The 26933-nt window shown below is 51.5% G+C and overlaps 12 protein-coding genes across 12 annotated transcripts; 7 read left to right on the plus strand and 5 right to left on the minus strand.

Moving 5' to 3' along the window:
- Nucleotides 1-12: 12 nt before the first annotated feature.
- Nucleotides 13-574, plus strand: BO97DRAFT_383426 (uncharacterized protein). The gene is made up of 2 exons (XM_025693360.1): nt 13-248; nt 313-574. The coding sequence occupies exons 1-2, from the start codon at nt 210-212 to the stop codon at nt 493-495; spliced, it is 222 nt and encodes a 73-aa protein (XP_025554897.1). The 5' UTR covers nt 13-209; the 3' UTR covers nt 496-574.
- Nucleotides 575-663: 89 nt separating this feature from the next.
- BO97DRAFT_361835 (arrestin C-terminal domain-containing protein) lies at nt 664-2813 on the minus strand. The gene is made up of 3 exons (XM_025692433.1): nt 2323-2813; nt 1365-2249; nt 664-1305 (listed from the first exon to the last, which is right to left on the minus strand). The coding sequence occupies exons 1-3, from the start codon at nt 2404-2406 to the stop codon at nt 1063-1065; spliced, it is 1212 nt and encodes a 403-aa protein (XP_025554898.1). The 5' UTR covers nt 2407-2813; the 3' UTR covers nt 664-1062.
- Nucleotides 2814-4757: 1944 nt separating this feature from the next.
- On the plus strand, nt 4758-5769 carry BO97DRAFT_361838 (putative DNA polymerase delta subunit 4). The gene is made up of 3 exons (XM_025692434.1): nt 4758-5269; nt 5332-5399; nt 5484-5769. Exons 1-3 carry the CDS (start codon nt 4888-4890, stop codon nt 5625-5627), a joined length of 594 nt encoding a protein of 197 aa, XP_025554899.1. The 5' UTR covers nt 4758-4887; the 3' UTR covers nt 5628-5769.
- A 182-nt stretch (nt 5770-5951) lies between these two features.
- BO97DRAFT_174227 (uncharacterized protein) lies at nt 5952-6685 on the plus strand. Its single transcript, XM_025690331.1, has 2 exons — nt 5952-6231; nt 6288-6685. The coding sequence occupies exons 1-2, from the start codon at nt 6034-6036 to the stop codon at nt 6459-6461; spliced, it is 372 nt and encodes a 123-aa protein (XP_025554900.1). The 5' UTR covers nt 5952-6033; the 3' UTR covers nt 6462-6685.
- A 223-nt stretch (nt 6686-6908) lies between these two features.
- On the plus strand, nt 6909-7635 carry BO97DRAFT_420996 (CFEM domain-containing protein; the record flags this gene model as incomplete). The annotated part of the gene is made up of 3 exons (XM_025696692.1): nt 6909-6989; nt 7043-7181; nt 7250-7635. 3 exons carry the CDS (start codon nt 6909-6911, stop codon nt 7633-7635), a joined length of 606 nt encoding a protein of 201 aa, XP_025554901.1.
- An 899-nt stretch (nt 7636-8534) lies between these two features.
- On the minus strand, nt 8535-9835 carry BO97DRAFT_440402 (uncharacterized protein; the record flags this gene model as incomplete). Its single annotated transcript, XM_025698071.1, has 2 exons — nt 8535-9375; nt 9544-9835. The coding sequence occupies 2 exons, from the start codon at nt 9833-9835 to the stop codon at nt 8894-8896; spliced, it is 774 nt and encodes a 257-aa protein (XP_025554902.1). The 3' UTR covers nt 8535-8893.
- Nucleotides 9836-10759: 924 nt separating this feature from the next.
- Nucleotides 10760-13499, minus strand: BO97DRAFT_336942 (putative ubiquitin-protein ligase (Asi3); the record flags this gene model as incomplete). Its single annotated transcript, XM_025691473.1, has 2 exons — nt 10760-13210; nt 13275-13499. The coding sequence occupies 2 exons, from the start codon at nt 13497-13499 to the stop codon at nt 10760-10762; spliced, it is 2676 nt and encodes an 891-aa protein (XP_025554903.1).
- Nucleotides 13500-15745: 2246 nt separating this feature from the next.
- On the plus strand, nt 15746-19033 carry BO97DRAFT_383438 (putative sterol glucosyltransferase). The gene is made up of 7 exons (XM_025693361.1): nt 15746-15956; nt 16026-16722; nt 16786-16943; nt 17005-17368; nt 17426-17776; nt 17859-18493; nt 18579-19033. Exons 1-7 carry the CDS (start codon nt 15830-15832, stop codon nt 18779-18781), a joined length of 2535 nt encoding a protein of 844 aa, XP_025554904.1. The 5' UTR covers nt 15746-15829; the 3' UTR covers nt 18782-19033.
- A 275-nt stretch (nt 19034-19308) lies between these two features.
- BO97DRAFT_361849 (acid sphingomyelinase) lies at nt 19309-21483 on the plus strand (the record flags this gene model as incomplete). Its single annotated transcript, XM_025692435.1, has 4 exons — nt 19309-19443; nt 19532-19597; nt 19646-19923; nt 19983-21483. The coding sequence occupies 4 exons, from the start codon at nt 19309-19311 to the stop codon at nt 21388-21390; spliced, it is 1887 nt and encodes a 628-aa protein (XP_025554905.1). The 3' UTR covers nt 21391-21483.
- A 28-nt stretch (nt 21484-21511) lies between these two features.
- Nucleotides 21512-22715, minus strand: BO97DRAFT_458636 (uncharacterized protein). Its single transcript, XM_025699237.1, has one exon. The coding sequence runs from the start codon at nt 22626-22628 to the stop codon at nt 21633-21635; it is 996 nt and encodes a 331-aa protein (XP_025554906.1). The 5' UTR covers nt 22629-22715; the 3' UTR covers nt 21512-21632.
- Nucleotides 22716-23837: 1122 nt separating this feature from the next.
- On the plus strand, nt 23838-25707 carry BO97DRAFT_383444 (putative carboxylesterase; the record flags this gene model as incomplete). Its single annotated transcript, XM_025693362.1, has 5 exons — nt 23838-24001; nt 24065-24343; nt 24387-24562; nt 24615-24976; nt 25031-25707. The coding sequence occupies 5 exons, from the start codon at nt 23838-23840 to the stop codon at nt 25652-25654; spliced, it is 1605 nt and encodes a 534-aa protein (XP_025554907.1). The 3' UTR covers nt 25655-25707.
- On the minus strand, nt 25708-26812 carry BO97DRAFT_383448 (putative tetratricopeptide repeat protein 1). The gene is made up of 3 exons (XM_025693363.1): nt 26651-26812; nt 25968-26591; nt 25708-25915 (listed from the first exon to the last, which is right to left on the minus strand). Exons 1-3 carry the CDS (start codon nt 26750-26752, stop codon nt 25811-25813), a joined length of 831 nt encoding a protein of 276 aa, XP_025554908.1. The 5' UTR covers nt 26753-26812; the 3' UTR covers nt 25708-25810.
- Between the last annotated feature and the right edge of the window lie 121 nt (nt 26813-26933).

Here is a 26933-nt window from a genome sequence, read left to right on the forward strand (position 1 = left end):
ATCTTTAACCAAATGATGACGGGGACAAGTTATTATAGCTTACTTGATTGCTAGATCTGTGAAAAGAAAACCAGCAGCATCTCAGACCCGCAATTGTCGAGACTCTTTGACTTTTTATCTGGCTGCCCAAAGCTTATCAAACCCGACCATCGCGGGGAGACTCCAGAGGGACAGACAAAGCAGCAAGAAACTACATTCCGATTTCAATCATGGACGAGCCTACGGACTATAACCAATTCATAGCACAGGTAAGACTGGAAAGATCACCTCACACACTCCGTCATATTCGGTCCTGACACTACGTGGCCCTAGATCTCTGTAAATCTCAATAATGCACTAAATACATTCGGTGCTTCGTCGCCCCAATTCCAGAATATCTTGAATATTCTGAAAGACTGTTTGAAAGAAATGGACAATGACAGAGCGCGCAGGTCGAGAGCTCTAGATCCCGACATGTTGAGCATCGCCATGGGCTTTCTGGAACTGGGAAACTAACCAACATGGCGATGTTGAAGACCATCGTTATTATCTGCCTATCCGGGCAGTGGGTGCCTGCATCTCTTTGAGTCGGACCTGTGTTTTCATTTGCTTGCGTTTTGGAGCATGGATAGCATTTGTTAAGACCTTAAGGAGCCTCTTCAGATACATCTTACATATTATATTGAGCTTACACCACTAGATGGGACTGTATAAAAGAGGGCGCAGAAAAGAGACAAGGCAAGAAGCGATCCTCTCTACCATCAACCCCTGCCAAAGCGCAGCAAAGTCAACCTGAACACCCTGTTTTGTCCTGGCCAACCGCGATATGAATCCATACAGCGACCATGAAATTTATGCAACAAGAACTCCGTCGCCCATGCATTCGTAATACGTGTCCATGCTCTCTGCAAAATCTGCAGGCATGCTGAATCGAAGAGAAGAACAATTAGAAGAGTAAGTCGTGATGTGTGCTTGACCGGATGATGTGACGCTGATGCTTCAGTCGGCACTGAATCAGAGTCGGTGGTCGATGATGTTCAATCGTTGTGAGGAAATGGCTTATGCACCAGTGATACTCTCCACTCAGTCGATCAAAGGTTTGTGCTTGCCTCCGACTATAGCCACCCCGAGGTGGCGAAGAGCGTTTGGATCGTTAGGTCGCACGATAGAGGGCAGAGGTAGCATGGGATTGTCCGGATTCACATGAACAGCGTCCCGCGCAGCCTGCTCGATAGCCTCCATTTCCTCTTTACACCCTGCATGGTCCAGGGGGCAAACGACGATCGGCTGCCGGATAACAATATCCCTTGCAGATGCCAAGTGAGCCTGCAGAGACTTAGCACAGTTTCAAAAGCCATTTTAGAGGATCTTAGTATTGGCCATACCTTGACAGTCAAATAGTACTCGACCTTGTAGAGACTTGCTGTCGTCGTAAACCCGCTCACTGCGTAAGTGGGAAACCCCGGTCTACTTCGAGGGAGTATTCCCTCAGAGTCTCGCATATCCTTGGCCGGGAACACCAAGCCCAGATTTGTCAAAAAGCCAGAAGGGGGTAGTTTGACACCAATTGCTTCTGTCCTTTTGGTCAAGGTCTTGACCTTCCGTTGCGGCTCGTCGCCCTCGTGATTGTATACAATTTCCTCATCGATGCCAATCGTAATCTTGTTTATAGTGACTTTTCTGGCTTTGCTAATCCAGTCCGGGTTTGGGGAAAGCTTGACATAGACGCTTACAGGGTCAAGAGGCCCGTAAGACCACCGCGGCAAGGATATTCCCAGTGTGACCAAGTGATCCGTTACTCTCTCCGCTGACTCGGGGCGATTGTACATCCCAAATGTAGATAGCGTGTCGTAGCGCGCTATTGGGACAGGGAAGGAGTATTTCCGCTGTTCGGAGGGCCCCTGTTGAACCGCTACCACAATCTCATAGTACGTCTCTGCAGTGCGACTGGGGAGTTGTAAGCTGGCCGGAGGGACTCGCCTCGATGCATCTGCTCCCCCTCGTCCAAAGGGAATGAAGAGAACAAAAGGCAGATCCATAGAGATGACTTCCTCAGACTCTCGACCAGCCGGGCAACGGAAAAGGAGCATCTCCTTGCCCACGATATCAGTGATCTCCTTCCTGGGTGGCGCAAGGCGCTTCTTGGTCACGGAATCCGCCGATGGGTGTATCGTCTCGCGACGATGAAGGGAGATTGTAACGAGGGATACACTGACGGGGAGTGAAATGCCAGTGCTGGGCCTGATCTCGACTTTGCCTTCAATACGTGGCTTGTATAGGTCAGCTATCGAATTCGATCTGCGGAGAAAATGAAGGGGAGGAGGCACCGAGTGTCCGACTGACCATTGTGGCAGAGATGCCAGGATATCCGATCAAGAAATTGCCATTTGGCGGGCCCGATACTCGCACGAAGGCGGGCTTGCTCATAGCGCTGCACCCGCACCACCATGGGCACGCGGCGGTTGAGAGGGATGCGCTCGGGGGGTTCTGCGGTGTATATACGGCCTCGAAGTGTCAAACAAAATTGACCCCTGCATAGAGATCAGATCTGGACACCGTTCCTGCTAGATTGCGCGTGCCGGACGGGCCTTGGAAGGGCGCAGATGCGGTATCCCGTCCTCGTTGCTATGCAGGACTAGCTCGGACTCGACTGCGGGCAGGGCGGGTAGCTGTGCGATGACTGAATTGCTGCTAATCTCCGAGGACGGGCGCACCGAGTTAAGGTTGTAGGAGAGTGAAACCGGAGCGAGGTGTGGCGGCTAGGAGAGGATAAGTGATCGCAAAGTAAGCGAGAGTTGTTTACTGGCGCCAATGTGGGGAGGGGAGAAGAGGTGATGGGGGGTGTGGAAGGACGGAGGAGCGTTCAATTGCAACAGCAGCAGCAGCAGCGGCTAGCCAAGTTCCAACCGCACTCACGGAACCACTTTTCTTCTTCTTCTTTTCTCCACCTTTCTCGAGGCACTTTCTTCCGTCATCAATCCGCAGCCAGAATACGAGCAGTACTGCACGTACAGTTGCGGTGCTACTTCTCTACCAATTTTGGCAGCAGCCTAAACACAAGCCATGAAACATTTTCTTTTCTACTGGTGTTGAATTGACCCGTCAATATTCCATTAGCATGTCGATTGTTTCCTCTCCACTGCACTTTCCCGGTGGGGTTTTATCACCTCTTATCATTAGTCCCGTTCCTTATTCGAGGCTGAGACTCCAGCAGGAGCTGTACCTGACCAAGTACAACCGCTCCTTTGGATCAGCCTCGTTGTGGCTTACATGGGCTTAGTGACAATGGATTATTTCCTTTTTAATAGATGAACGGACGATACTCCACGTCACTCTGCGGTTGCATAGCCTCGAGCCGCCACAACGGCCAAGATTCTCGGAGATCCTTCCAACAACCATGAGCTCTACAGCCCACTCCCAAATTCAACTACCACACTCAGAACTCAGATAGGAGGAGCCGAAACCGACTCTAAATAGTTCGTACTGCGCTACATGTCGAGACATCGCAAGACACTTGATCGTGGAAGTTAATTCCACGAGCTTAGTGGCTTGTTGCAAACCGTGAGCCTTATCAGGGATACCACGATTCCGCAAGCCTATTAACCTCGAGCCATTCATGCGGCTCCATGAGAATACCTTGCACTGCAACACGAGTAGGCAACGGTAATACTGGCAACCTTTCGAGCATCGCATGTGCCGGAAGCCCACGATCAGGCCGATTTAAGACCACCCTTGTCTCGTGCATTAGACTCTCGGTCCCTCGTAGTGATGCACTCTTCCTCAGATAATATAGTAGGGGGAGGTAGAAGAGAATTTTGGAGGTATATGGCGAGGGTGATGTTGTTCATATACAACTCGACCAATAACAGCATTTCCATCTCAGTGTGACGCAGAGAGGATCGTAAGAGAAAATTGGCAGTATCCGATATATTGGAGATATGGGAATGTACATTTGTCTTAAGCGTCGCACTGTGTCAACCTACGTATCTCGATCATCGCATTTGGCAGATGTTATCGGATCACTTTTGAGTCATACTGGTCGTCCTACCTTGATATCTTTGCAGCCCCTGATCGAGCTGTGCCGCGGCTGGAATGATCGCTGCTTGAGTATGCAAAACCCGTGATAATACTTTATCTCAGAGCGTCTCTATTTTGTAGATGCGTCGCAGGCCACCGAGCAGTACCGCTGAGGAGTAACTACCTTGCCTGCCTTGAACACACACGCATTACCCTAAATAATTATCCTTCGAGCGGCCCACGATTCGGGGTCTGGCCTCATTGGAATTTGGCGTGATGTGCATTGGATTCTCCAGTTCTTGGTTCACTTCAAGGCTGATGGATTGGGGATTTAAGTAGGAACACTTCGAGGCCTTTGGGACAGCCTTAGAGAAGCCACATGTCAAGGAGTATTCTAGGATAAGTTCTCTCTGGATCACGCAGCCATCATTGAAATCAAATGCGAGAGATTTGTTGCAGGCGCGAGGAACGAGCAAGTATGGATGCCTTTCTTGCACAGAAAATGCAGACAGTACAGGAGGAAAGATCTCTTTTCAGCGAGCCTATCAATCAGCAAGATGAATCCTCAATTCACGGAGCACAGACCAGTGGACAAAAGTGAATGAATTGCTGGTTTCATAGTTCGTGTTCAGCATATGAACTTTGGGATGCTTGCAAACGGGAGGTGATGTGCCAATATAACCCTTTTGGGCGAATGCCGACGGTTGCCATGTGCGACACACACACACACAATGACATCGTTCCCCCACACCCTGGCCCAGACCGACCCAAAAGCTTCGAGTCTTCCACCTTCATAACCAGTCTCTAGTGCCTTGCAGCCTCAAACCACACCACATATAACAATATTTGTGCTTCATCTACAGGTTCAGAATCGCAAGCTAAAGCTACAAGATGCCTCCTGCTCGCCGTCGAGGAGGCAACACTGCCGCCACCCGCTCCGGCCAGTCGACCCTGTCTTTTGGCTCCAAATCTAGAGTCACCAAGCCATCTGCGACTCCCACGACACGATCTCAAAAAGCAAAGGATCTCGAACCGCTCGTCTCTTCTCTTCCTGAAAAGCCGTCCGTTGAGAGTGCTTCCGAACCAGAGGAGGTACAAGTGACCCCCACAGAACCGTCACAGCCTCATGTGGCAGAACTTGCCGTTAGACAACAAGCCCGAACAGAGATCGAACAGCCGGTGTCAGAGGAGGACCAGAAAGCAAGCAATATCACGGAAAGGGATCTGGCGAAATACTGGAAGCAAGAAGAAGCGAAAAGACGAGGGCCTCGAGGTACGGGTACTAGATCCTGGCCGTCTGGGTTGAGAGTGCTAATCGGGAATTCGTTGGAACAGTCCACCAGAGTGATCTGACAACCCATGAGAAGATCTTACGGCATTTTGACCTTTCTAGTCAGTACGGGGTATGTGGTTACCCTTGCGCACTTTTCCTGAGCTCCCGACCGTTCCTTTCTCCGTCGAGCTTGACGACTAACCGCTCTGTGTAGCCCTGCATTGGCATTGCCCGGCTCAAACGTTGGAGGCGTGCTAACATGCTCAATCTCAATCCCCCAATCGAGGTTCTTGCGGTACTCTTGAAAGAGGGCAATGATTCAAAGCAACGAGCCTATATCGACGAGCTGTTGTCTTGAGCAAGGAATGCGTGCTTGTATATGAGATATGTTGGTTACAGGGGTTACAGAGAGAGCTTGGAGTATGGTTTGATTTTTGGGAAAGGCGTTTCGGCCATGCTACGCATACCCTTTCGATTAGCTGTTATGGTTTGAATTGATTATATATGCGCGATACAATTATCCACCTCTACCCTTCCCCAACCCCTGATTCGGCAAGTTTCGTCCACAAATGTGGTTTCTGCCTCGTCGCAACGAGATGGTACCGTGGTAAGTTGCAATTTCCGAGATGTCCCTGTCAGATGGCTTGTGCCTTCCGGATTCCTTGGTTTGCCTTCTCCTGCCCCGGGAACTCGCTCGGTGTCAACTCCACAGCCGCGTAAGATGGTCACACAGCAGGCTGGGCGTGTCACATCATTTCATTCAAATGACCCGTCCGTCTCCTGTCATGACATTCAAGCCGGGGTTCGGGACCCAAGGGTTGATTTGGTTCCTGCAATTGGTTATGTCCTACATCTCATCACTGGCCTTGCCACGCCACGCCACCCGCTGCCCCGATGCGGAGCCGTTGGTTTTAACCTCAGGGATAAATCTCCTTGCCATTATCTATGAGCTTTGCATGAAAGTTGGGATATGAGTGGCATCCAGCTGTTTAGTGCGCATCAACTGACTCGGGTTTAGTGCGATGGAACTGTTTCGAATCAGTCATACCATCATGGTCTAAATCCAGATCAACTTTTAAAAAGTGGATGTAGCTGCGACGTCTCCTTTGACGAATGCGACAGTTACACACCCACTGCCGACACAAGCATATGTGGGATGTCTCTTCCATGTTCATGCTTGACAGGAACGTAGGGCAAGCTGCACGAACGGGCTTTAGCCCCGAAATGCAATGGTTACGCACTGCTCCAAGATTGCCTTCCCTAGTTAGTATTTCTCCTCTCCAATTACCCTCTCTTGCATCACATCGGAAGGTATGTCCGCATGTCTCAGAGGGTTGTGCTGTCCTTTAATAGGCTCAATCTTGCGCCCACACGACCCGTGTGCCTTGTTTTGAGGCACGACTGTAAGTATAGATAGCAATTCCGGAGTGACATGTGATGTGCGTTCCAAGGCTCTGTGAGAGGTGAGCTCATGAGCTTATAAGAGCGAACGCTGGACCCGTGGGGGTTCGTTTCCGCGTCTGCTTTATATGTTCAGTAGCCACCACTCGTTTTGACTTCTCTTTCCTCACACTCCTTTAGACTACAGCCCAAGTCATCTTGTCTACTCGCTTCATCCAAACCATATACATCCACCAACATGTACCATTACCGTGCGTTGATCATTCTGCTTGCCAGCAGCCTCGCCAGCGCGCAGCTTCCCAACCTTCCCCAATGTTCTGTATGCGGTCGTCGCCTTCTTCTAAGAGTTTAGGCCAAAGCTAACGATCCCAGTTGAACTGCTTCATCGATGCATTCCAGAAAGACGGATGCTCGAGCCTGCTGGACTTTGGCTGTCATTGCCAGAAGCCCCAGGTGGTGCAGGTCGTGACTCCATGTGTGCAAAAGGCCTGCAATGCTGCTGATCAAAGCGGTATGAACAGCATCCTTCCACATCTCCCTCAAGACTTTCCCAAGGATACCCTCCTAATCATCGTACAGCCGTGTCCAGCGAAGTCATCCGCCAATGCTCGGCAGCAGGCCACCCTATAACCATCCCCCCCGTCGCTGGCGCCGAAACCACAACCGCCGCGCAGCCTTCCGCCTCCGACACAAACAGTAAAGCCGAGCCCACCAACACAGGAGCGGTGAGTCTGCCCACTGTCTCCTCGGCCGTGACACCCACCGTGCCCAAGTCCACGCCTGGCGCCTCCACCACGGCAAGCCGGGGCTCCTCATCGATCATCCAAGCATCATCCAGCGGGCCCGCCGGCTCCTCGTCGCAGGCCTCCCCGAGCACCCCTCTGGCCACAGGCGCCGGCTCCCACGCTGAAGCCAACCTGGTCGGTGCAGCCCTCGCCGCCGCAGCGGCCGCTTACATCCTATAAGCATTGTGGTGCGGGGACGCGGACGTAACCTACCCTCGTTGACGTGCCATCTACACACTCTTTGATACTGGAATTCCGGGATCTATGTCCAAGCGACACGAGGGTTCATAATTTCGAGACAGGAGAGGACCTACCATTGGCGGAAGGGAAAGCATTGGTCTTTCAACGTCATTTTTGTTCATGTTCCTAGTGTCTGTGACTATCACTCGTGTTGTCTGTAGTCCACCCCCACTGCGCTCTTTTTGTATCTCGTTTCGGTTTCTCGGTCACGATGGGAATTTGAGTTCTTATTTTGCGGAGCCTTTGTAGGGTTGAACTTTGCCTTACGTATCGATAATTAATTCAATCATTGTGAGCTTGAAGTACATGTGTATTGCTGAAGTGGTTATTCTTTGGTACGTTTGGTGATCCAGGGGAGTGAGTAAGAATTCTATCTTTGCCGCACATCGCGTATGTCGATCAGCAATCCTGCTGCCAGGGTCTTTCGAATGATTGATAAATCAGCAATGGTGTTTCCGATAGTCAGATATTACTACTGTCCTACCGAAGTAGTGATACTAACCACACTCTTTGATCATAGTTTCACATCTTGGAAGCGGTCGTCAAGCTGTATCTTAGACAATCCTAAGGAAAGGTCTAGATCTTTTATACCCCATACTGGACATATTACATCCATCAATCAAGATTGTTATCATCGAACGGAAATCAGAGATGCCCACAGCGGCTGACGCTTTACACTACACATACGCATGAAGACAAACTAACAACCCATCCAAGACTACTCCACGAGAAAGATCAAACCAAAGGAACGAACAGAAGAAGTAGGCATAATAAACCCATTTTCATGTTGTATGTACTTGCACTCGTGTATCCGCAAAGAACAAACCGAGAAAAACAAAAGCCTCCCCGAACGTACATGTCCCCCCATCTCATGCGTGTATGTATCGCAGATCATGTCCAGAGCTAAGCAAACAAACCACATCACATGCCAACAAATCGCGCATCTAGATAGCCAGAAGTGAAACCAGATGACAACCAATTCAGCAACACATCAATAGACCGAGAAAGTGATTCATCCGTGAGCACCTAATCGACTCCTCCTCTCCTTTCCACTTTCCAGAAAGTTGCACGTTGTAGGTCCATCCCAGAAGAGAGGATTCCAACCCCTGCACATACACCAGGAGAAACAAAAGCCAAGCAGGGTCCGAACAAGTGTCCACCTCGTCGCATCGTTGTCATCATCAGCGGTAGCTGCAGCTTAGACACTCTCCTGACCCGCTTCCCCCTCCTCCTCCTCCTCCTCTTCCTCTTCATCCTCCTCCTCAAGCTTCCTCTTTTTAGTCACTTCGACTTCCTTCTTCTTAGCCTCCTCTTCGTCATCAGTCCACTCAACCTCACTCCAGGTAGCAGGACCAGACTCGTTATCAGAGGAGTCGGCCCAGTAAGCGCGATCCGGGTCCTCAGTCAGAGGCTCCACGGCAAACAGGTTCGGGTGCATGGTCTGGATGCTCGGGTAGACGGCGCGACGGGCCAGGGGACGCGGGTTGTCGTCTCTGGCGTAGGCGCTGAAGAAGCTGCGGACCGGCGGAGGGTCGGAGTCCGAGTCGCTGGAATCGTAGGGCTTATAGGTGCGCAGCGACACGGGGCGGGCGGTGGGATGGGTTTCGGGGCGCCCTAGGCGGGTGTAGGTGCGGCTGTTGCGCAGGGGGGCTCGCGCGCGACGGAGGACTCGGGCGTTATCTGGTCCGGAGTGAAAGGGCTGTGGTTAGCTTTGGCTTTGACATTGGGGGCCTGGGTCTTGAGGGAAGGGGTGGTGGTGGCGGTGGTGAGGATATATGGGATAGGCTTGGTATAACACAAATGGAGGAGAGACAACACAGATGGAAGAAAATAGAGGAATCAACTCACTAACTGGGATACGACCCTCCGAGTTGCTGTCGGTGCTGGTGAGACCAGCGCCTCTTTGAGGCATGTCTGTGGACTTGGTAGACTCGGTGGGCTCGGAGTCGATTTCCATTCCGTCGCCGTTGGATTCGCTGGCGGAGCGACGCCGAGCGAGGCCGTTGTTCTCACTCTGGGTTGCGTCCTCGTCCTCGAGATCGGTGATAGGAGGCCAAAGGCGCATCCTCTCGCCGCGGTGACCAGTGCGTGGCACGGGGGCCTCAGAGCTGGGCTCCTCGGATGAGGTGCTTGGGGACATCATGTCGGCGTTGGAAAAGTAACCGTCGGATTCAGTGTGTGAGAAGAATGATGAAGTAGGAGACGGAGCTCCTCCGCAGAGGTAAGGGAATAAACACATCGTCGTATTGTCGCAGGACCGTACTGCGCGTATCGTTTAGTCGTCGTGATCACTCGTAAGTTATCGCTTGGGAACAGCCTAATCAGGAAGAGAAAGCGATGAGAAACTGCACACCTCTGAACTACTCTGCTCACTGCCTGACTTACTTCTTTCAAATATGCCTCTTGAGGGTCTGCCCTCGTCTGAACACCAGGAGTCGAGGATCTTGATCCGGAAACCAGATATCAAGTGGGATGAGAAAGATTTACTAAAAAGAAGGAAAGAGGATAAGAAGATCAAAGGAGTACAAGAATATAGGAATATAAACACCATGTGTTGCTATATCTGAAAGCGGTGAGAATCTAGAAGACGTGAGTGAATAGTCCTGGAGAAAAGTCCATCATGAGAAGACATGGCATTCATTATTTGTCTGAGTGAGGTGCACCCTAGAGGGTTGTATGTTTTCTTGTTCACAGGGACAAGCATCCCCTCCCCACCCATTGCATTCGCAGCGACAGGAAGCCTTCTAGACAGTCTGAAATGCATAACTGTATCATGTTGCTATATCAAAAGAGTACTCTGTGGAAGATAGTTAGGAAGAACATAGTTCTGATGACTAGTGTGGTCGTATGCCGCAATCAGCGCACGTAGTCTGTACACATGAACAAGAATTCAAAGATGCTCGATTCAACTCTACCATTAAGTCTGGTGCGCGGAAATAGAACAGCCGGGCCTCGGGCACCGTTTTAAAAAGACGACCTATAGTGCAAGTAGTTACAAAGAAGGCTAAAGAAAGCGGCACGAGACAGACCAACTGGAGAAGCCAGCAACAGACCTGGAGGGAGCCTATGGAACCCATAATCGAACAAATCCTCCAACGTCCCGACGGCAAGTAACACAACTACCGAAGTTGTTCATCGCCAGGCTCACGCGGCAATCCTCGCAGATGCACAAACACCGACAGGGCCATGTTATGATAGACCGCGGGCTGGTTTGACAGATAACACAGGGCGGTCCACTGGGACCAAGGCCTGATGCCCCTGACTCCCATGTCTGCTCATCTGAGGGTTTGTTAAATGACTCGGACCTCTGAAGAAGAATCAGCCTCTCCAAAATTTCGGACTCCTCCTCTGGCGTGGGTTTGCGCTTGTCGTCACCGGAATTCTGTTGGCCAAGTTGTGAGAATCGCGAGGTAAGCAAAACCCGAGCCCTGTCGCGCTCAACCTGTTGTTGGAATCGGCGACGAGTCATGATACGACCTTCACGGCCTGCAGCAAGATGTGCCGCAAGTATGCGAGCCTCTTGCCTGCTTTCTTGATCGCGTGGATCCAGTAGGCGGGCAAAAGCACCAATATCAACGAGTGGCTCCTGCACAGGAGTGTCTTCGCGAGACCAACGGCCTGGAAACGGGTCCTCTTGGGTAGGGGTACGGCGTCCGTCAGACTCGTAGGCCTCCCAGTCAGAATCACTGGTCGTGGCCATTGACACAACGCTCGTCGTATCATCCCAATCTTCAACAGAAGGTGCGTAATCAGGACTTTGGTCTTGATTGCCCCAGGCCCCGCCAGCTCTCCACCAGTCATAGAGTTTCTCGTCGAGCCGCCGCTCATCCGACTCTCCCCAGCGGGCAGCGTCGATCCTCTCTCGTCGGCGCATCTCATTCTCCACATCAAAGTCGGAATTGGTAGGTACCTTCAGCACACCATCCTCCGACATTATCCAGAAGTCTAGCTTCTCCAGGTTGTTCTTCCTTCCCCGGTCTTTCTTCTTTTGCTGAGCCCTGACCAGCGTTTTTAGCCACTGCGGTCGCCTATTAATACCGACCTTGCTAAGTAGTTTGTCGAGACCATAAGCGGTCCACTTAAGCAAGAAGTAGAAAATAGCACGGACGAACGAGATCGACTGGTAGCACCGGACAGCACCCCGCAGTGCGCCGACGCCCTCAGATTCGTCCTGAGACCTAGCGGATTGCGATACGCTAGTCTCAATTTTCTTCTCCCGAGCATATCCGGATTCCCACTCCCACTCAGCAGTCGCTTCCATCGCAAGTTCCAATAACTCCTCACTCTTCCGGAGATCACCGTATTCAGAGTCACGGCCTTGCCCCCTTGAGCCTTTGCGCTGAAGGGACTCTATTTCGCGCAGCCTGTCCCTTTCCAGCCACGTCATTCTCTGCGCAACTACCCCCCGCCCTTCATTCAAGAAGACTGCCTGTCTGGCAGCAGTTAAGGCGCCATAGCCAATCCTCAACGAAGTGGTGTAGAAGTCATCGTGTCGATTGAAACGAATGCTCTGGATCTGATGGGCCCCTTGCATATTCTCGTGCGCCAACAAGAGCCTTTCTTTCAAGGACAGATCTTGAGAACTGTCAAGAGGTAGCGTGAAGGCTGTGATGACGAGAGCCAGGGCATAAATGAACACACAGACGAAAATTCCTAGCAGTATGAACAAATGGGGCACAAATCCCACGAGGCAAACGGTTGGAATCCTCAAGGGTAGGCTTTCAGTGCCATTGGAGGCGTCACCGAACGTGACCCATGCTATGGCCGACATGAAACAAAGCCCCCAAAACGTCGTGTTCACAAGGCGATACTGACTTTGTTTTCCGAAAACATCAAGAATGTTGGAGGTTAAGCTATTACAGCAGGAAATCAAAGTGATGAGCAGCAATTCCGGGGAAATGTTCATTCGCTCCAGGACCTGCCCTTTGCTCAGTGACTGTAGAACCGATTGACCGCCTCCTAGTTTGCCTTCTTTGCCAGCACTATGTTTGGAGAGACCGAAGATGCCGATGCCAAGCGACTGGCTTATCGCGGATTCTGCCTCGGCGAAGGCAAGGGAGTGCTCGAAGAGAGACATGCCTGCCTCTGTTCCGACTGACCTGCCTTGCAATGCGCAGCAAAGCGTTTCCACAAAGTGACTTATGCACAACCGAAGAAAAGCCGGCCAGAGGAGCGAGAATGAGCCGTATGATATGTCTGACCCGTTAACAGGGCGACCCATGTGTACTGCACGGCAAGACTGCTCATCTGTCTCCCAGGGAAGCAGCGTCGAGCTAAGAGTGTAGAGAAAGCCCCCATTCCCGGCATAATCAAGCACCTGCGGAGTATTTCGTTTTCCATATCGAATGGCTGAGTAGTCCGGAGATGTTTGGCACCGAAGAGCACGAAGCAGGGCGTGTATTTGGGCGATGAAAAGAACAATAGGTATTATGCGTAGAGCGAACCTTCTGCTCCAGTCTAGTTGGAGACGCCGACGAGTGGATGCATATATTGTGATTCTATTCAAAATAAGGGACTTCAAACAATCAGATGGTTTGCGTCACAGAATCCCCAAGGGACAAAGTTATTGGTATACTTACTACAGTGAAACAGGCGAGTGACCACCGGCCGGTCAGATACGAGAAAAACCCACTAAATCTTACAATAGCCTGTACAATGTCGGATATATGGTGGCTAGAGTCGGCTTGCACAGCAGCATCTGCTATGCCCTCTCTGATAACTTCCGCCGCTGCCTGCGTTGCGAGAACCACTGTGTCGCCTCCCGAACCGGTAGCCGGGGCTGTGCCCCAGATGTGCGTCGCCATGTTCTGAAGTCCAGCCATTCTCGCGACTTGTTTAGGTATTATCGAAAACGCAAGCGTCTCTACTTTGGAGAGACCTCGAAGGGGTAGAGAGAGGAGCTCGCGCGGTGAGGTGGACAGTACGGATGTGGCGGTGACCGTCGGAGAGGTGCTTAGAGGCTGTGCAGACGATACCGACGTTGTCACTGCTGATGCAGCTTCCGAAAGCATAGACATTATTCAATAGCTGAATAGGAGCCGCAATACCCAGCTGGTCAATGTGGTTTCACAGCGAGATCGTCGGAAGTAAGCCGTCGTGAGCGGGGAAGAGTACCTGACTCCCACGGTGTCAGGGGGAAGAGGGGCGGAAGGTACGTAGGACAAGGAAAGATAACAGGGATCATTAGATCGGTTTTATGAGTTTATAATACCAGTGTACTAGTCGGGACTCATCTTTTATCATCGCAGCCGAACAAAGTAAAGCCACAGGCGTGCCCAGTGAGCTCTTGGTGTATGAACGTCGGTTGCAGTCGTGAGGTGGACAGCCTGATGGATGATGCACGCTGAGTCCGCGCCGCCGCGGCCCAGTATCCGGCGCTAGCCTAACCTGGCATAGCCCACATTCCTCAGGCCAACTCCATGCCAGGGCTGGCATCTGGCAGTAACAGGTACTAGGTACTAACCTAGTAAGGTATAACTAGCACTGAAAGCGTAAGCTATGTACAGATCATCCCACTCCGCTCAGAGCTCACACCCCAGTCCTTCACAAAGACAGAATGTGAATCGCTGGCAAACGAGCCCCGAAAATGCGACATGCCTTTAAAACGCTACTATTGAGTTCTTAAGATAGAGTACGATATGACCAGAAACACTAACTACATACTCACTATGATTTCTGTCAATAAGCCGCCAACACTTAGCAACTGGGCACGTGCCGGTCGATGAGAGGTATTCGTCGGGATCTATACAAGCCTCAAGTAAAGTCTACTAGCGAACGGTCCGCGGACCATTCACTCATAGTTCCTTCTACTGACATGGTCGAATCTGGATTACGACCAATATACCCTCTTGGGACGGGGGTGTCATCTTCTGATTCACTATCAGCAATTGGCGTCTGTTCAAATCAATTCAACCAGAGACGAGAGAGCCCATCCGATCAAACTAAGTCAAACTAATTAGCATGCTCTCCCAATTGCTGCCTTCATTTCTAGTCGCCACCTTGCGGGTTTCAGAAACTCTGGCTCTTGCATAGTCTTACAAAGTATACTTCACCTTCCACAGTGTGGAGCAGGAATTTTTGAAGTAAGCAGGAATGCTTGTGTAACAACTGTCAAGAGGAGGGCTCGAGCTTATTGGTTTTCTTGTCGATGACGCAGAGTCAGGCCCCAACTTTATTCACAGTGAGGTGAACTTATATAACTGTGTCTCGTTTGAGTCTTCCAGGACATCATCATCCTGCGTCCTTGAGAGTTCTCAGCGTATCTATCACAGCACAATAATCCGTGGTTCTTGCGTTTGCGTCTGCCGTTGCGCAGGCCTTGGCTGCATACATCTGGAGCAGTCGACACCACCAGAACGGTTTCTCAATTCAGCAATAACGGCACCTAGCTGGAGAACATTGCTCTGTGCCACAATGGCAATACTGCGCTGTCTGAGTCTCCAATTATGTTGTCGGCCGAGCACAGCCCCAAGCCTGTCCGTGTTAACGTCCTCAAGGCTCATCGCAAGTACGTCTACTACAACAGTACGACTGGGATGATGCTTGCCCGGGTTCCGTTCAACCAGCAAGTATTTCCTCATAATGTTTGCTCAGCACACTCCATAGAAATCAATTGCATGAATGCGGTAGGCCAATATGTTGCTCACTTTGCCCGTCATATTGAGTATAATCACTATACTAGGTCCACGAACCTGTAAAGAAAGTCCAGGAGGGAGCAGTTCAGAAGCCTCAGCATGGGTAAAGAGGTAAATCGCAACAGGCCAGTTATTGAGGAGATTCTTCACTGCAATCTATATGCCGTCGAAATTTTGATATAGTCAGAAAGATCAGCAAATGGCGGAGGATGAAAGTTGATGGCTGAAAGGCCGAAATTATGTGTTGCTCCACAAATCAGCATCGGAGGATGGATCGCCGGGCACTATTTTTGTGTTCCCCACATTGGCTAGTCCGGGCACGGCATGGCATACGAGTACGAGCTTCGACCACTAGTGAAGTGCGTATACGGATCTCCAAGTTACTCAAACCTTGTTGCTCCTCACCTTTCCAGGCTCTTATATATTCTATCAACCCTTTTCGTAAAAGTCCAACACAATGAGCACTCTTCAAAGGGCTTGTACTTCAAGCTCTTGTTATCATGCAGAAACCTGCTAGAGAGAAATCGCATGACGCAGGCACACCCGAGGAACATGGCCTGCCACCCTACTCTCTCTATGCCGATGGCGTCGACGGCGGCCTCGCCATTGATACGGCAGACGTGCAAGGTGAGTCTACAAAGACAGCTTAGCTCTTGAAAAACTTCTTTCAAATACAGATGGCTCATTATAGTTTAGCTGATGGGCGTATCGACGTCGACCTTGACTCTTCCTTCGCCAGAACCCTTGCCCAAATAATCGAAGCCCAGCAAGAGGACATACACAATCCACCACCAGAGTACTTTGAGGAACGCCCAAAGCAGTCTGAACCGGTGAACTGCAATATCAAGTTGAACGTTGTCATTCAGATAGTGGGTAGCCGCGGAGATGTCCAGCCGTTCATTGCGCTGGGGAATGAGCTGCAGAAGGTCGGGCACCGTGTTCGTATCGCCACTCATGATGTGTTCAGAACCTTTGTCACACAGTCGGGCCTGGAGTTCTATCCAATCGGGGGCGACCCAGCTGAGCTGATGGCGTTCATGGTCAAGAACCCCGGGCTCATTCCCAAGATGAAAAGTTTACGGGCTGGCGAGGTGCAGAAGAAAAGGGCTATGGTGGCCGAGATGCTTGACGGCTGTTGGAGGTCATGTATCGAGGACGACCCTGTCACACAGGTACCATTTGTTGCCGATGCGATTATCGCCAACCCGCCCAGCTTCGCCCATATACACTGTGCACAAGCACTGAGCATCCCTGTCCACTTGATGTTCACCATGCCGTGGAGCAGTACCATGGCTTTCCCGCATCCTCTTGCAAATCTACGCGCCTCAGACATGAACCCTACAACTGCAAATTGGGTTTCATATGGCGTTGTCGAATGGTTAACCTGGCAGGGGTATGCGTGTTCGTACAAACTTATATTGAGAAAAAAAGCTGCTGACACTGTCACGCATTGTAGGCTAGGCGATGTGATCAATCGTTGGCGAGCTGGAATTGATCTGGAACCAATCCCATTATCGGAGGGACCTAGTCTTGCAGAGACTCTGAAGATACCTTTCACATATTGCTGGTCTCCGGCGCTAGTACCTAAGCCACGAGATTGGCCGAGTCACATTGGTATGTGGATAAGCGAGCAGATGCTGTTATGTGTGAAGGCAATCCATAATAAGTGGTACAGATATTTGTGGATTCTTTTTCAGAAACACTCCATCATACAAGCCGCCAAGGGAATTGCTGGACTTCTTGCAGTCTGGCCCGGCTCCCATCTACATCGGCTTCGGCAGTATTGTCGTTGACAACCCCCAGAAATTAACAAAGACGATTCTCGATGCAGTCGCAGGTGCCGATGTGCGTGCCATCATCTCACGCGGATGGAGTAAATTAGGAGGAGACCCAAACCAGAATATTTTCTACATTGATGATTGTCCTCACGAATGGCTGTTTCAGCACGTCGCTGCGGTGGTACACCACGGTGGCGCAGGAACGACAGCATGCGGGCTTGCTCATGGACGACCAACCGCGATCGTTCCGTTCTTCGGGGAGTGAGTCACTCGAGTTGCCAGCTGGTATTCTTTGAAGACTAATTGGATGGTTTATAGTCAACCCTTCTGGGGCAACATGGTAGCACGTGCTGGCGCCGGCGCTAGACCGATCCCATATAGTCGCCTCAACTCGCAAGACTTAGCAGATGCCATATCATTCTGCCTGACACCACAGGCAGCCGCAGCAGCTCAACAGATTTCCGCTAAGATGAGAACTGAGTCCGGCGTCACTGCCGCTGTTCAATCATTCCATCGCCATCTGCCCCTAGAGCGAATGCGGTGTCGCGTGATGCCTAACCAAGCGGCGGCATGGACAATCATCAAGTCCAAGCAGAAAATTCATCTCTGCAAGCCAGTCGCTCAGATACTGATTGAAAAGTCCTTAATCAATGCGAAAGACATTAGAAGGTTTGCCTAAGCTTGACCATACACTCTCTGAATTTGACGATGATCTCGAGCAGCACACATGCTAACGTTACTCTTGCTCCAGTCATGAAGTCAACCCAATTTTCATAGAAAACCGTCGTTGGGATCCGCTCACCGGACTGTTATCTGCCTCTACGAGCACAGGCTACGACATGCTCAAATCGAGTGGTGGAATGCTCTACAAGCCTTACATGGAATACAAGCGCAGCCGCTCACCAAGGCCTTCGTCAAATTCCGCGAACAGAAATAATCCCCGTGCTTCGAGCTCGACTGCATCAATTGACCACTCAAGCACCAGCGAAAGCAACACTCAATATCCTGCGGACGGTCGAATAGTCAAAGAGACGTTACCTGGCTCTCTGGCCACCGCTGGCAACATAGCCGGGGTTACATTGAAGGAATTCGGCAAGTTTACCAGTTCTTATTTTAAGGGAGTGGTGGTCGATATCCCGCACGCCACTGCGGAGGGATTCCGACAGGTTCCTCGATTGTACGGAGAGCAACCTAAGGACTACGGCACTGTCAAAGATTGGAGAACAGGAGCTGTGATGGGTGGCCGAAACTTCGTGGATGGAATGGCGGACGGCTTCACGGGGCTCTTTACACAGCCCATCAAGGGAGCTAAAGAGGAAGGAGTGCTGGGTGCTGTTAAAGGGCTTGCCAAAGGCACGATCGGGCTAGCTACTAGGGTTCCTTCTGGTACGTGGATAACCTCCTTTTGCGCGTGCTCTGGTCACCCATTCGTGTGGGTTTAATCCAATGCTGACTGTGGTTACGGTTGTAGCTGGGATTGGATTGGTGGCATATCCGTTCCACGGCATTGCAAAAACAATCGAAGGACTGGCCAAATCAAAGACGAAAAAAGCCATTGTCAATGCCCGACTGAGAGACGGACTATATATTGCAGAAAGGATTCAATTAACACCAGAGGAAGAGGCAGCGATACTGCAAAGGTTCCAGGCTCTCGCGCAGTCGGTGGACGGCTGAGCATATCGTGAGATAAAGCTGAAACAGACTCCGAAGATGGCAAGCCCGATGCGAATAACTATTGCACGCGAAATCAATTTCAAACATTGAAAACTCCTCGCGCTCGAAATGAAATGAACCATCTAGCCCAAGGCGGAAGTCATCGGCCGATTTATTGAACAATCCACAATCCTTCAGCCGAACAATGTTCTTAGCGCCCGGCGAAATAGATTAATCTCATTATCTTCTTCTACTAACGAATAACTCCTGCCCAATCATTCTGAAGAATGTCTCGGCATGCTCACTGTTTTCAAAGCTTCATTTTACCACAATCTCCACTCTGCTTTCCAACTGATAGGCAATCATTGCTCAACGCGGAGGAACGTGTCAGACCATGGACATGTTTTGCCGGAAAATGATGTAGCATGTGAACGCACCTCAGTATACTAGATGGTTGGAATGGGAAATATGATGCTAGCCTCGAGCAATAAAAGCCGAGCAAGCCTCTTGCTTTTCGAGAATATTCAAGCTTCACCTTTCCGTGCATGATGAAGATCACACAATTACTTTGTTTTGCAGGGCTGCTTTGCGCCTCTGCTTCATCTACTGGGATTGAAAAGCGGACGACAGTGAGCGATATCTTGACAGATATCGAAGATGCTGCAACATGCGCAGCCTGTGAGGTCAGTATTGGCCGGCTAGGCATATCCTCTGATGTTCTTGGATTCATATTGCTGACCCCTCATTCAGGCTTTGCTTGTTGTGCTTCAGACCCTTGCTCACCTGGGCAACGATGACTTTGTAGATGTAATCACCGAAGTGTGCAAGCTGGCCAAGGTAGGTGATTCCTTTCTGAATTCAACATGCTCTACTGACCATAACAAGGTGGATGACCACGATGTCTGCGAAGGCGCCATTTCCCGAGAAGGACCTATCCTAGCCCATGACCTCCGCAATATGCAGATCCCTTCCAAGACAGCAGTTCTCTTTTGCACCACCATCTTTGGGCTTTGCGACTATCCAGCCGTTGCTGAGTATACTGTTGATTTCCCCTCTGCTAAACCTGCGAACGCGTCTCGTCCTGCTCCGAGTGGACAAACCCCTCTGCAAATTGTTCACATCAGTGATATTCATGTTGACCTGTCTTATGAGACTGGCGCCAAGTATGTCTCCATTCCAACCATTCAGCGTTTCTATTTTCCTGACACAAAGCTTTCCCTAGCTATAACTGCACCAAAAACATTTGCTGTCGTCCCTACACCACATCAGATGAGCCTGGATCTACCAATTATCCCGCAGGAGAGTATGGAAATCACAACTGCGACGCTCCTCTTACCCTGGAGGAAAGCATGTACGCGGCTATCAAGGAGCTTGTCCCCGACGCCCCGTTCACCATCTTCACTGGTGATGTTGTTGAAGGTGCCGTGTGGCTGGTCAATGAGACGGAGGTGACCAACGATCTGAATGACGCCTACAAGTCTCGGATGCCCAACTACCTCAACCTCGTATATGGCGTTACCGGTAACCACGATACTGCTCCTGTGAATTCATTCCCTACCTCGGATATCGACACAACAATCTCCAGCCAATGGGCCTACGACACTCTTTCTTCCGATTGGAGCCAATGGATCGGAGCTACCGCCGCAAGCACCGCGAACGACTATGGCTCCTACTCGGTCAAGTACTCTGGCGGCAACCTGCGCATCATCTCGTTCAACACCAACTTCTATTACAAGGAGAACTTCTGGCTCTACGAGAAGACCATGCAAACTGACCCCAATGGCCAGCTCGCCTGGCTGGTCAGTGAGCTGGCGGCCGCCGAGACCGCCGGTGAGCGCGTCTGGCTAATGGGGCACATGCCCATGGGCTCAGGCGACACCTTCCACGACGCCTCGAACTACTTCAACCAGATCATCCAGCGCTACGAAGCGACTATCGCCGCCGTCTTCTACGGCCACACCCACAAGGACGAGTTCGAGATCGCGTACTCGAGCTACACCGACCAGACGGCCAACACAGCCACAATGATGTCGTACATCGCTCCCGCGCTAACCCCGACCTCAGGCAATCCGACCTTCCGCGTCTACTCTGTCGACCCGGTCACCTTCGGCATCCTCGACTTCACCGTCTACATTACCAACATGTCCAGCCCCACGTACCAGGACAAGCCCGTCTGGGAGAAGTACTACTCCGTCAAGGAAGCCTACGGTGCCCTTCTCAACCCGCCCGTCACCGACAGTGCCGCCGAGCTCACCCCGGCCTTCTGGCATAACGTCACTGCCCTCTTCAAGAGCGATGATGCCGTCTTCCAGGACTACTACGCCCGCAAGAGCCGCGGCTGGGACGTCGCCTCCTGCACCGGCGACTGCAAGTCCGCCGAGATTTGCCAGCTGCGCGCCGCCGAGTCGCAGTACAACTGTGTTGAGATCAAGCCTGGCATCAACTTCAAGAGGAAGAGAGACACCAGCTCTGACTCGTCGTCTGGCTCACAGGAGCGCGCGTGCGGCGAGTCGATCGTCGGGAACATCTTCTCGAACTTTGACGGTGCTGTCGAGGCGTTGATCCAGGCTGCCCAGGCAAAACTGGGTTCAAGCTTCATGAACATTACTGTCAACTCGACGGCCGTGTAGTGTGGACTGTGCAGCTTTCTTCGGCTCCTTCTAATGACCGCGTTCTCTTGATGGTCTCCGTCATTTTGTAATACTGTTACCTTTTCGGGTTCGCTGGTGCGGCATTTGGCGACGATAATTTATGCTATCGAGGTTTGGCATTTCAGCTAAGTGGTGCTATCTAGTATACCAGGCTATAACTAGTCAACGAATGACTTCCAACACGTTCGAAACATGTGACCCACTCTGCTCTGCTCTACATCCTAACGATTGACCGGCGTGCCTCCTCTAGTCGTGTAATAAATGGGTAGCTCCGGTTCTTCTTCTTCGATCTCGGCTTCTTGTTCCAACTTGATATCGGGAAAGTCACGATCCAGCTTGCGGTAATAATCCGAACGACGATAGGTCCACGCACCGCGAGTGAGGAGTTCCAATTGCTGTCCAATGGAGAATTCTTCGTCCTCCAACGCGAGGAGCCGTCTGAATTCATGCTCACTTTGCTCGTACTCGCGAATCCTACAGGATTTAAGATTAATAAGAACGACCACGAGATCATTGTTGTCCTTCAGGTCGTAGTCCTCCTCCTCGTCCGAGTCTCCGTTCACGATACGATGCAGGGCGAAATCCAGCAGACTGAGCCCCTCGGTTCGCACGTCCAACTCATTGATCTCCTGCAGCACCTTGAGAACCTGATTGCAGTACGTCTGCCAAGACGATTGCGGCACCATTTCACGCAGTTTGACCAGGCTGAATCCGGAGACCTCCTCGTGAAGAAGCCCGTGGCACAGCCCAGTGGCGGTAGACTGGCCGTCATCCGACATGGCATCCCAGGTGACCGAGATGCGGCCGTAGAACTGCGGGATCATGTCGCATTGCAGCGGGTTGAGACGCAGCCAGGCGTCGGCCTCGGTCTCCAGGTGGCGGCGCATGATGTCCTCGAAGTAGATCTCGCGCTGCGCGGGCTCCCAGCTCAAGTGCTCCCAGCGCGGAGGCTCGTTCTGGGTGAGGATCTGCATCGTGATCAGGCTTTTTTCCTTGCAGCGATACTCGAGGTACTCCTGCTCAACCCAGGTGGCCCAGTTCGCCGGGTCCCTGCCGTACCCCAGCCTCCACGTTCGCGCCACCGCCGCATACCGTCGGTCGAACAGTTTCAGCATCATCGGGTTGCTCATCTTCCCCAACGGCGGCGTCACCTGCACTTCCAGTATACACGCCATTCCGTCGTCTTGATGGAACGCTTTGAGGATCTTGGCGTTCATGACGGAGACTTGATCGGCGCGTGGTGTGGCTGCACGTAGCTGGAGGATTTGTCCAACGCGATAGGGATAGCTTCCTGGGATTAGGATCCCAGCTCAATGTGATGGGGCTCAATGTGATGGGGGAGAATAGGCTCACTATGGCTGCGCTGGGTATCGATGGGTATAGTTGTGTGCCTTGGTCACGGTCAATGGTGGGCTTTCCTCTTCCCATGACATTGGGTCGTCTTCGGGTGAGATTGGGTTCCCGAGTGACATTTTAACAGAGTAAGACATAGGAATGACAGATTGATAAGAATAGGGGGACGACATGGAGGTAAAAGGATAGGTATTTTCGTGGGTCAAGTGGTACTTTTGTATGAGGAAGTGCATCGAAAGAAGTTGAGAGGCAGCCGATCCATATACCAGGGTTGATGGACCCTCAGCTCCATCGCTCTTTCTTCACCTGACAAGCACCCTGCCTGTTGAATCATGGGTTCGACCCGTGATACTTCTGGGTTATATAACACTGAAAAGATGTTGCAACACATTCAGATCCATGACCTTTTCAATATGAACTCCCAGTTCGAGTGTGACAGGTACAGGGATTCTCAAGATCCTCCACAATATAATCAATCAAACGGTCTCTACAACTGCCCTGTGCCAGGGACCTGAGATCCACGGAGAGATATGTCGAGAGCCTCAAATGAATTGAGATCTCAATCTATTCAGTTCCGGTTGTCTTCCCATCTGATGCAAAATGTAAGTGAGCCCTTTAAACGAAGGCTATATCTGCGATTCCTCGAGTTTGACTAGAGCCTGCAGTAAGTCAGTGTATGTTGCTATACCGCGATTTCAAAGAATGCTTTCTAGATCCTATCTCCGAACCACAAGCTCGGGATATTTGCGCTCAGCTGTTGGGAGAAGCTAGCGGTGCTACACAGCCGAAGAGGGCGACGAGTTCATAGGCTCAGACCTGAGTACCTCGAAAGGAAATGGCTCAGCAGGCAGAATCTCCTGGACCCTCGGGACTTTGACCGGTGTAATTATAGTTATTTACAGATGTCTCGATTATGGACAAATTGAAGCCGTGACCGGCCAGCAAGTGGAGAAGAAGAGAAGAATGCGGGACGGGGGATTTCCGTGCGGGGAGGCTTCGTTACTTCCATGATTGAGAAGCTCAGACACCGCTCTCGGTCCTCCTATTATCTTCCAAACCCTCATTCATGCAACATGACTTTACTCCTGACTCAATACCTGGGCAAAATCCGAGGGAAAGACAGCAATCGGGTTACTCAATTTCTAGGCATCAAGTACGCCACTCTCAGAGACAGGTTCGCAGAGGCACAGCTCGTCGAAACCCGGGACGGAGATGTGCTTGACGCGACGAAAGATGGGTAAGTCATCTGAGTGCAATGGAGTCAATGTCACTCTGAGCTGATAAGCGCTGCGTTTTCAAGTCCCACGGCGCTTTCCCCGCAATTTGGATGCGACCTGGAGCTTAGCATCATCCAGCATCCACTGCCAAGGAAACCTTTGCCACAGTCAGATGTCGATTGTCTTAATTTGAACATCGCCGTGCCCAATGATACCACAACCGACTCTCACCTGCCAGTCTTTGTTTTTATCCATGGCGGTGGGCTCTCAATCGGCGCGAATTCTTGGCCACAGTATGATCTTGAGCGATTGGTCGAGTTGTCTGTTCTGAAGGGTTTGCCCATCGTCGCAGTGTCCATCAAGTACGTATCCCTTCTCGTGGAGACACCGTGCTGACTACCAAAGTTACCGCCTTGGCATGTTGGGGTTTATGACCTCCGAGGAGCTGCGGGCCGCCGGGTACAAAGCGAATAATGGCCTCAGAGATCAGAGGACGGCTGTGGAATGGGTGCATAGGCACATCGGTGATTTTGGAGGCGATCCCGATAACATCACGCTTGCTGGAATGAGCGCTGGAGCTGGTATGTCTTCTGATTCTGACACAATTATGCGACAGATGTCTAAGCATCACAGCTTCTGTCGCGTGTCAACTCGAGTCCGAAAAGCCTCTTTTCAGAAGAGCCATCATGATGAGCGGGAATCGATTCTTCTCGTCCAGCCTACCGTACGAGATTCATGAGCAGAGTTACCAGCGAGCGGTGGCAGCTCTGGGCTTGGCGGACATGTCTTCAGAGCAAAGGCTCAATACTTTGCTGAACACATCTGGTGAAGAACTGGTTGAAAAGATTCCTCCATCTATAATTCCTCGGTTTGCAGTCGACGGGGACTTTGTCCCACCAGCGATGACTTATGCACAGCTAGCGGATAGGACTAACCACTTTCCTAAGGGCAAGGATTGGTGTCAGGAATTGATGGTCGGCGATGCCCAGATTGATGTAAGTGATTGTGGCCGCGTATTCCTACTGTTGTCTATGCTAAGGATCTCGCAGGCCAATATCATTCATGCCATTAGGTCCGATCTCAGAAATGGATGCGCTGAGCGGTTCCTGAAAGCTCTCGCGGCCGTTCTTCCCTCGCAGCCAGAAGTCTCAGAACAGATCCTGGCCGAGTACGGTATCGCCACTGAAATGAATGACGGTGAAGCCTTCCTTGCCATCCTCGACTTCCTAAATGATGTTTGGATGTACGCCCCAACGTTAGCATCCGCACAAGGCTGGAAGGGACGGGCATTCGTCTATTACTTCAACGAAGGAAACCCATGGGATGGCGCATGGAAAGGCCGAGCCGGCCACATTCTAGACCTTGCGTATCTTTTCCAAAACTTTCGCGAATACCTGTCGCCTGCACAACAAAAGGTGGGAGTTGCGATGGCAGAGGATTTGCTCAAGTTTTGCCATGGCAGCGAGCCGTGGCCTGCAGTTGTCGATGGAGACATCAAGGACGGCTTTACTGCCCGAGTATATGGCCCCAGCTCTGAGGAGCCCCCAACCCAGCAGGTAACCCAACCGTTCGGTGGGAAAAGTCAACGTAGATCCACAGTCTTTGATCTTCCCAGCAGAGTATCTCTGGATGATCTTTCGAAGATCGCTACCATGTTCATGCATATGCAATAGTTAGTGACTGTCTCTATGTGGGTATATCATTCGGCAACAAATAAAATAATATGACATGCTAAATAATTCGAGTCTATCGCTACCACGCGAAGAATGCATCCCAACTCCAAATTGCATGGCGTAATTATGTACTGTACCAGTGGTTCCCAAAGATCATCAACCAGATTGGAAGTTCATGCTATACCCGCCAGTCTTCGGATCCTGCACGAACTTGAAGTTCTCAGTCGAGAGACCGAACGGTTTCAGAATACCGTTTCCCAACTACACTCAGTCAGTACCGATCATAAAAAGAGCATTGACAGGGCCGTCCTACATCTTTCAGCTTGCCCATCATCTCCGCCATGTCCTTCTCCCGCGCCTGGTTGATCTTGGCAGGCAGTTCCCGGAGACCTTTCTGCACCACGCGCCTGTCGTCCGGTGGGAGATTATCCATGGCCGCCAGCTCTTTGTAGTCCTCTTCCGCGCCTTGCAGATTCGCCCACCCGCCCAGCTGCATCCTAGCCCGCGCCCGTCGCATAAGCGCTTTCGCGCGAATCCGCATGACATCGCGCTTTGTCTGGTCCAGTTGCTGCAAGCGCTTCAGTTGTTCCTCCTCTGCATCCTCATTGTCCCCAGTGATCTCCACGACAGCTTCCTCCGCAGCCGTCTCCGCTCCGTTGTTCCCCTTCTGACTGTCCGCCGCAGCCGCCGGCGTCGGAGGAAGCACCTTGTCCAACCGATCAATACACGCCGTCGCCGAATCAACGGAGGCCTTCCAGTCTTCTAGTTTCAGATAGCATGCGGCCATGTTGCTCCGCAGCACGGCGACTTCGTAATCGAGATAGTTGGGACATGAGGCAAGGGCTCGATCGTAACAGGTGATGGCTTCGTCGTAGCTAGCGGCTGAGAAAAGCTTGTTGGCTTCGGCTTTTATGGAGCGGGATTCCTCTAGAAGTCTCTTTGAGAACGTCCGCGTTAGTGTTTGAGGATCTGGGATGTGGGTGGTGCTATACTTGCCGTTTCTTCGTCGGCGGGGAAGCGGGCGTCGTGGAAGACGTCCTCTTCGTCTTCGCTGTCGCTGGCGCTGGCGCCAGCTCGCTGTTTCGCATCGTTTGACATTATTCCACTCTCAAAGCTCCACCCTGGTTTCCTTGTTGGTCTCTACCACTTCTATTCCCGACGCAAGCTTGCAGCTGGAAGCTCGTCGCGGTCCCGCGGCGGCGACGGCGGCGGTCGGCAAGTCGGCGGGGGTAAGGCCGACACAGCAGCCTTAGGCACCGACATGTGTTGGTTTCCCCTC

The sequence above is a fragment of the Aspergillus homomorphus genome (assembly GCF_003184865.1).
Source record: "Aspergillus homomorphus CBS 101889 unplaced genomic scaffold BO97scaffold_4, whole genome shotgun sequence".
Lineage (NCBI taxonomy): Eukaryota > Fungi > Ascomycota > Eurotiomycetes > Eurotiales > Aspergillaceae > Aspergillus > Aspergillus homomorphus.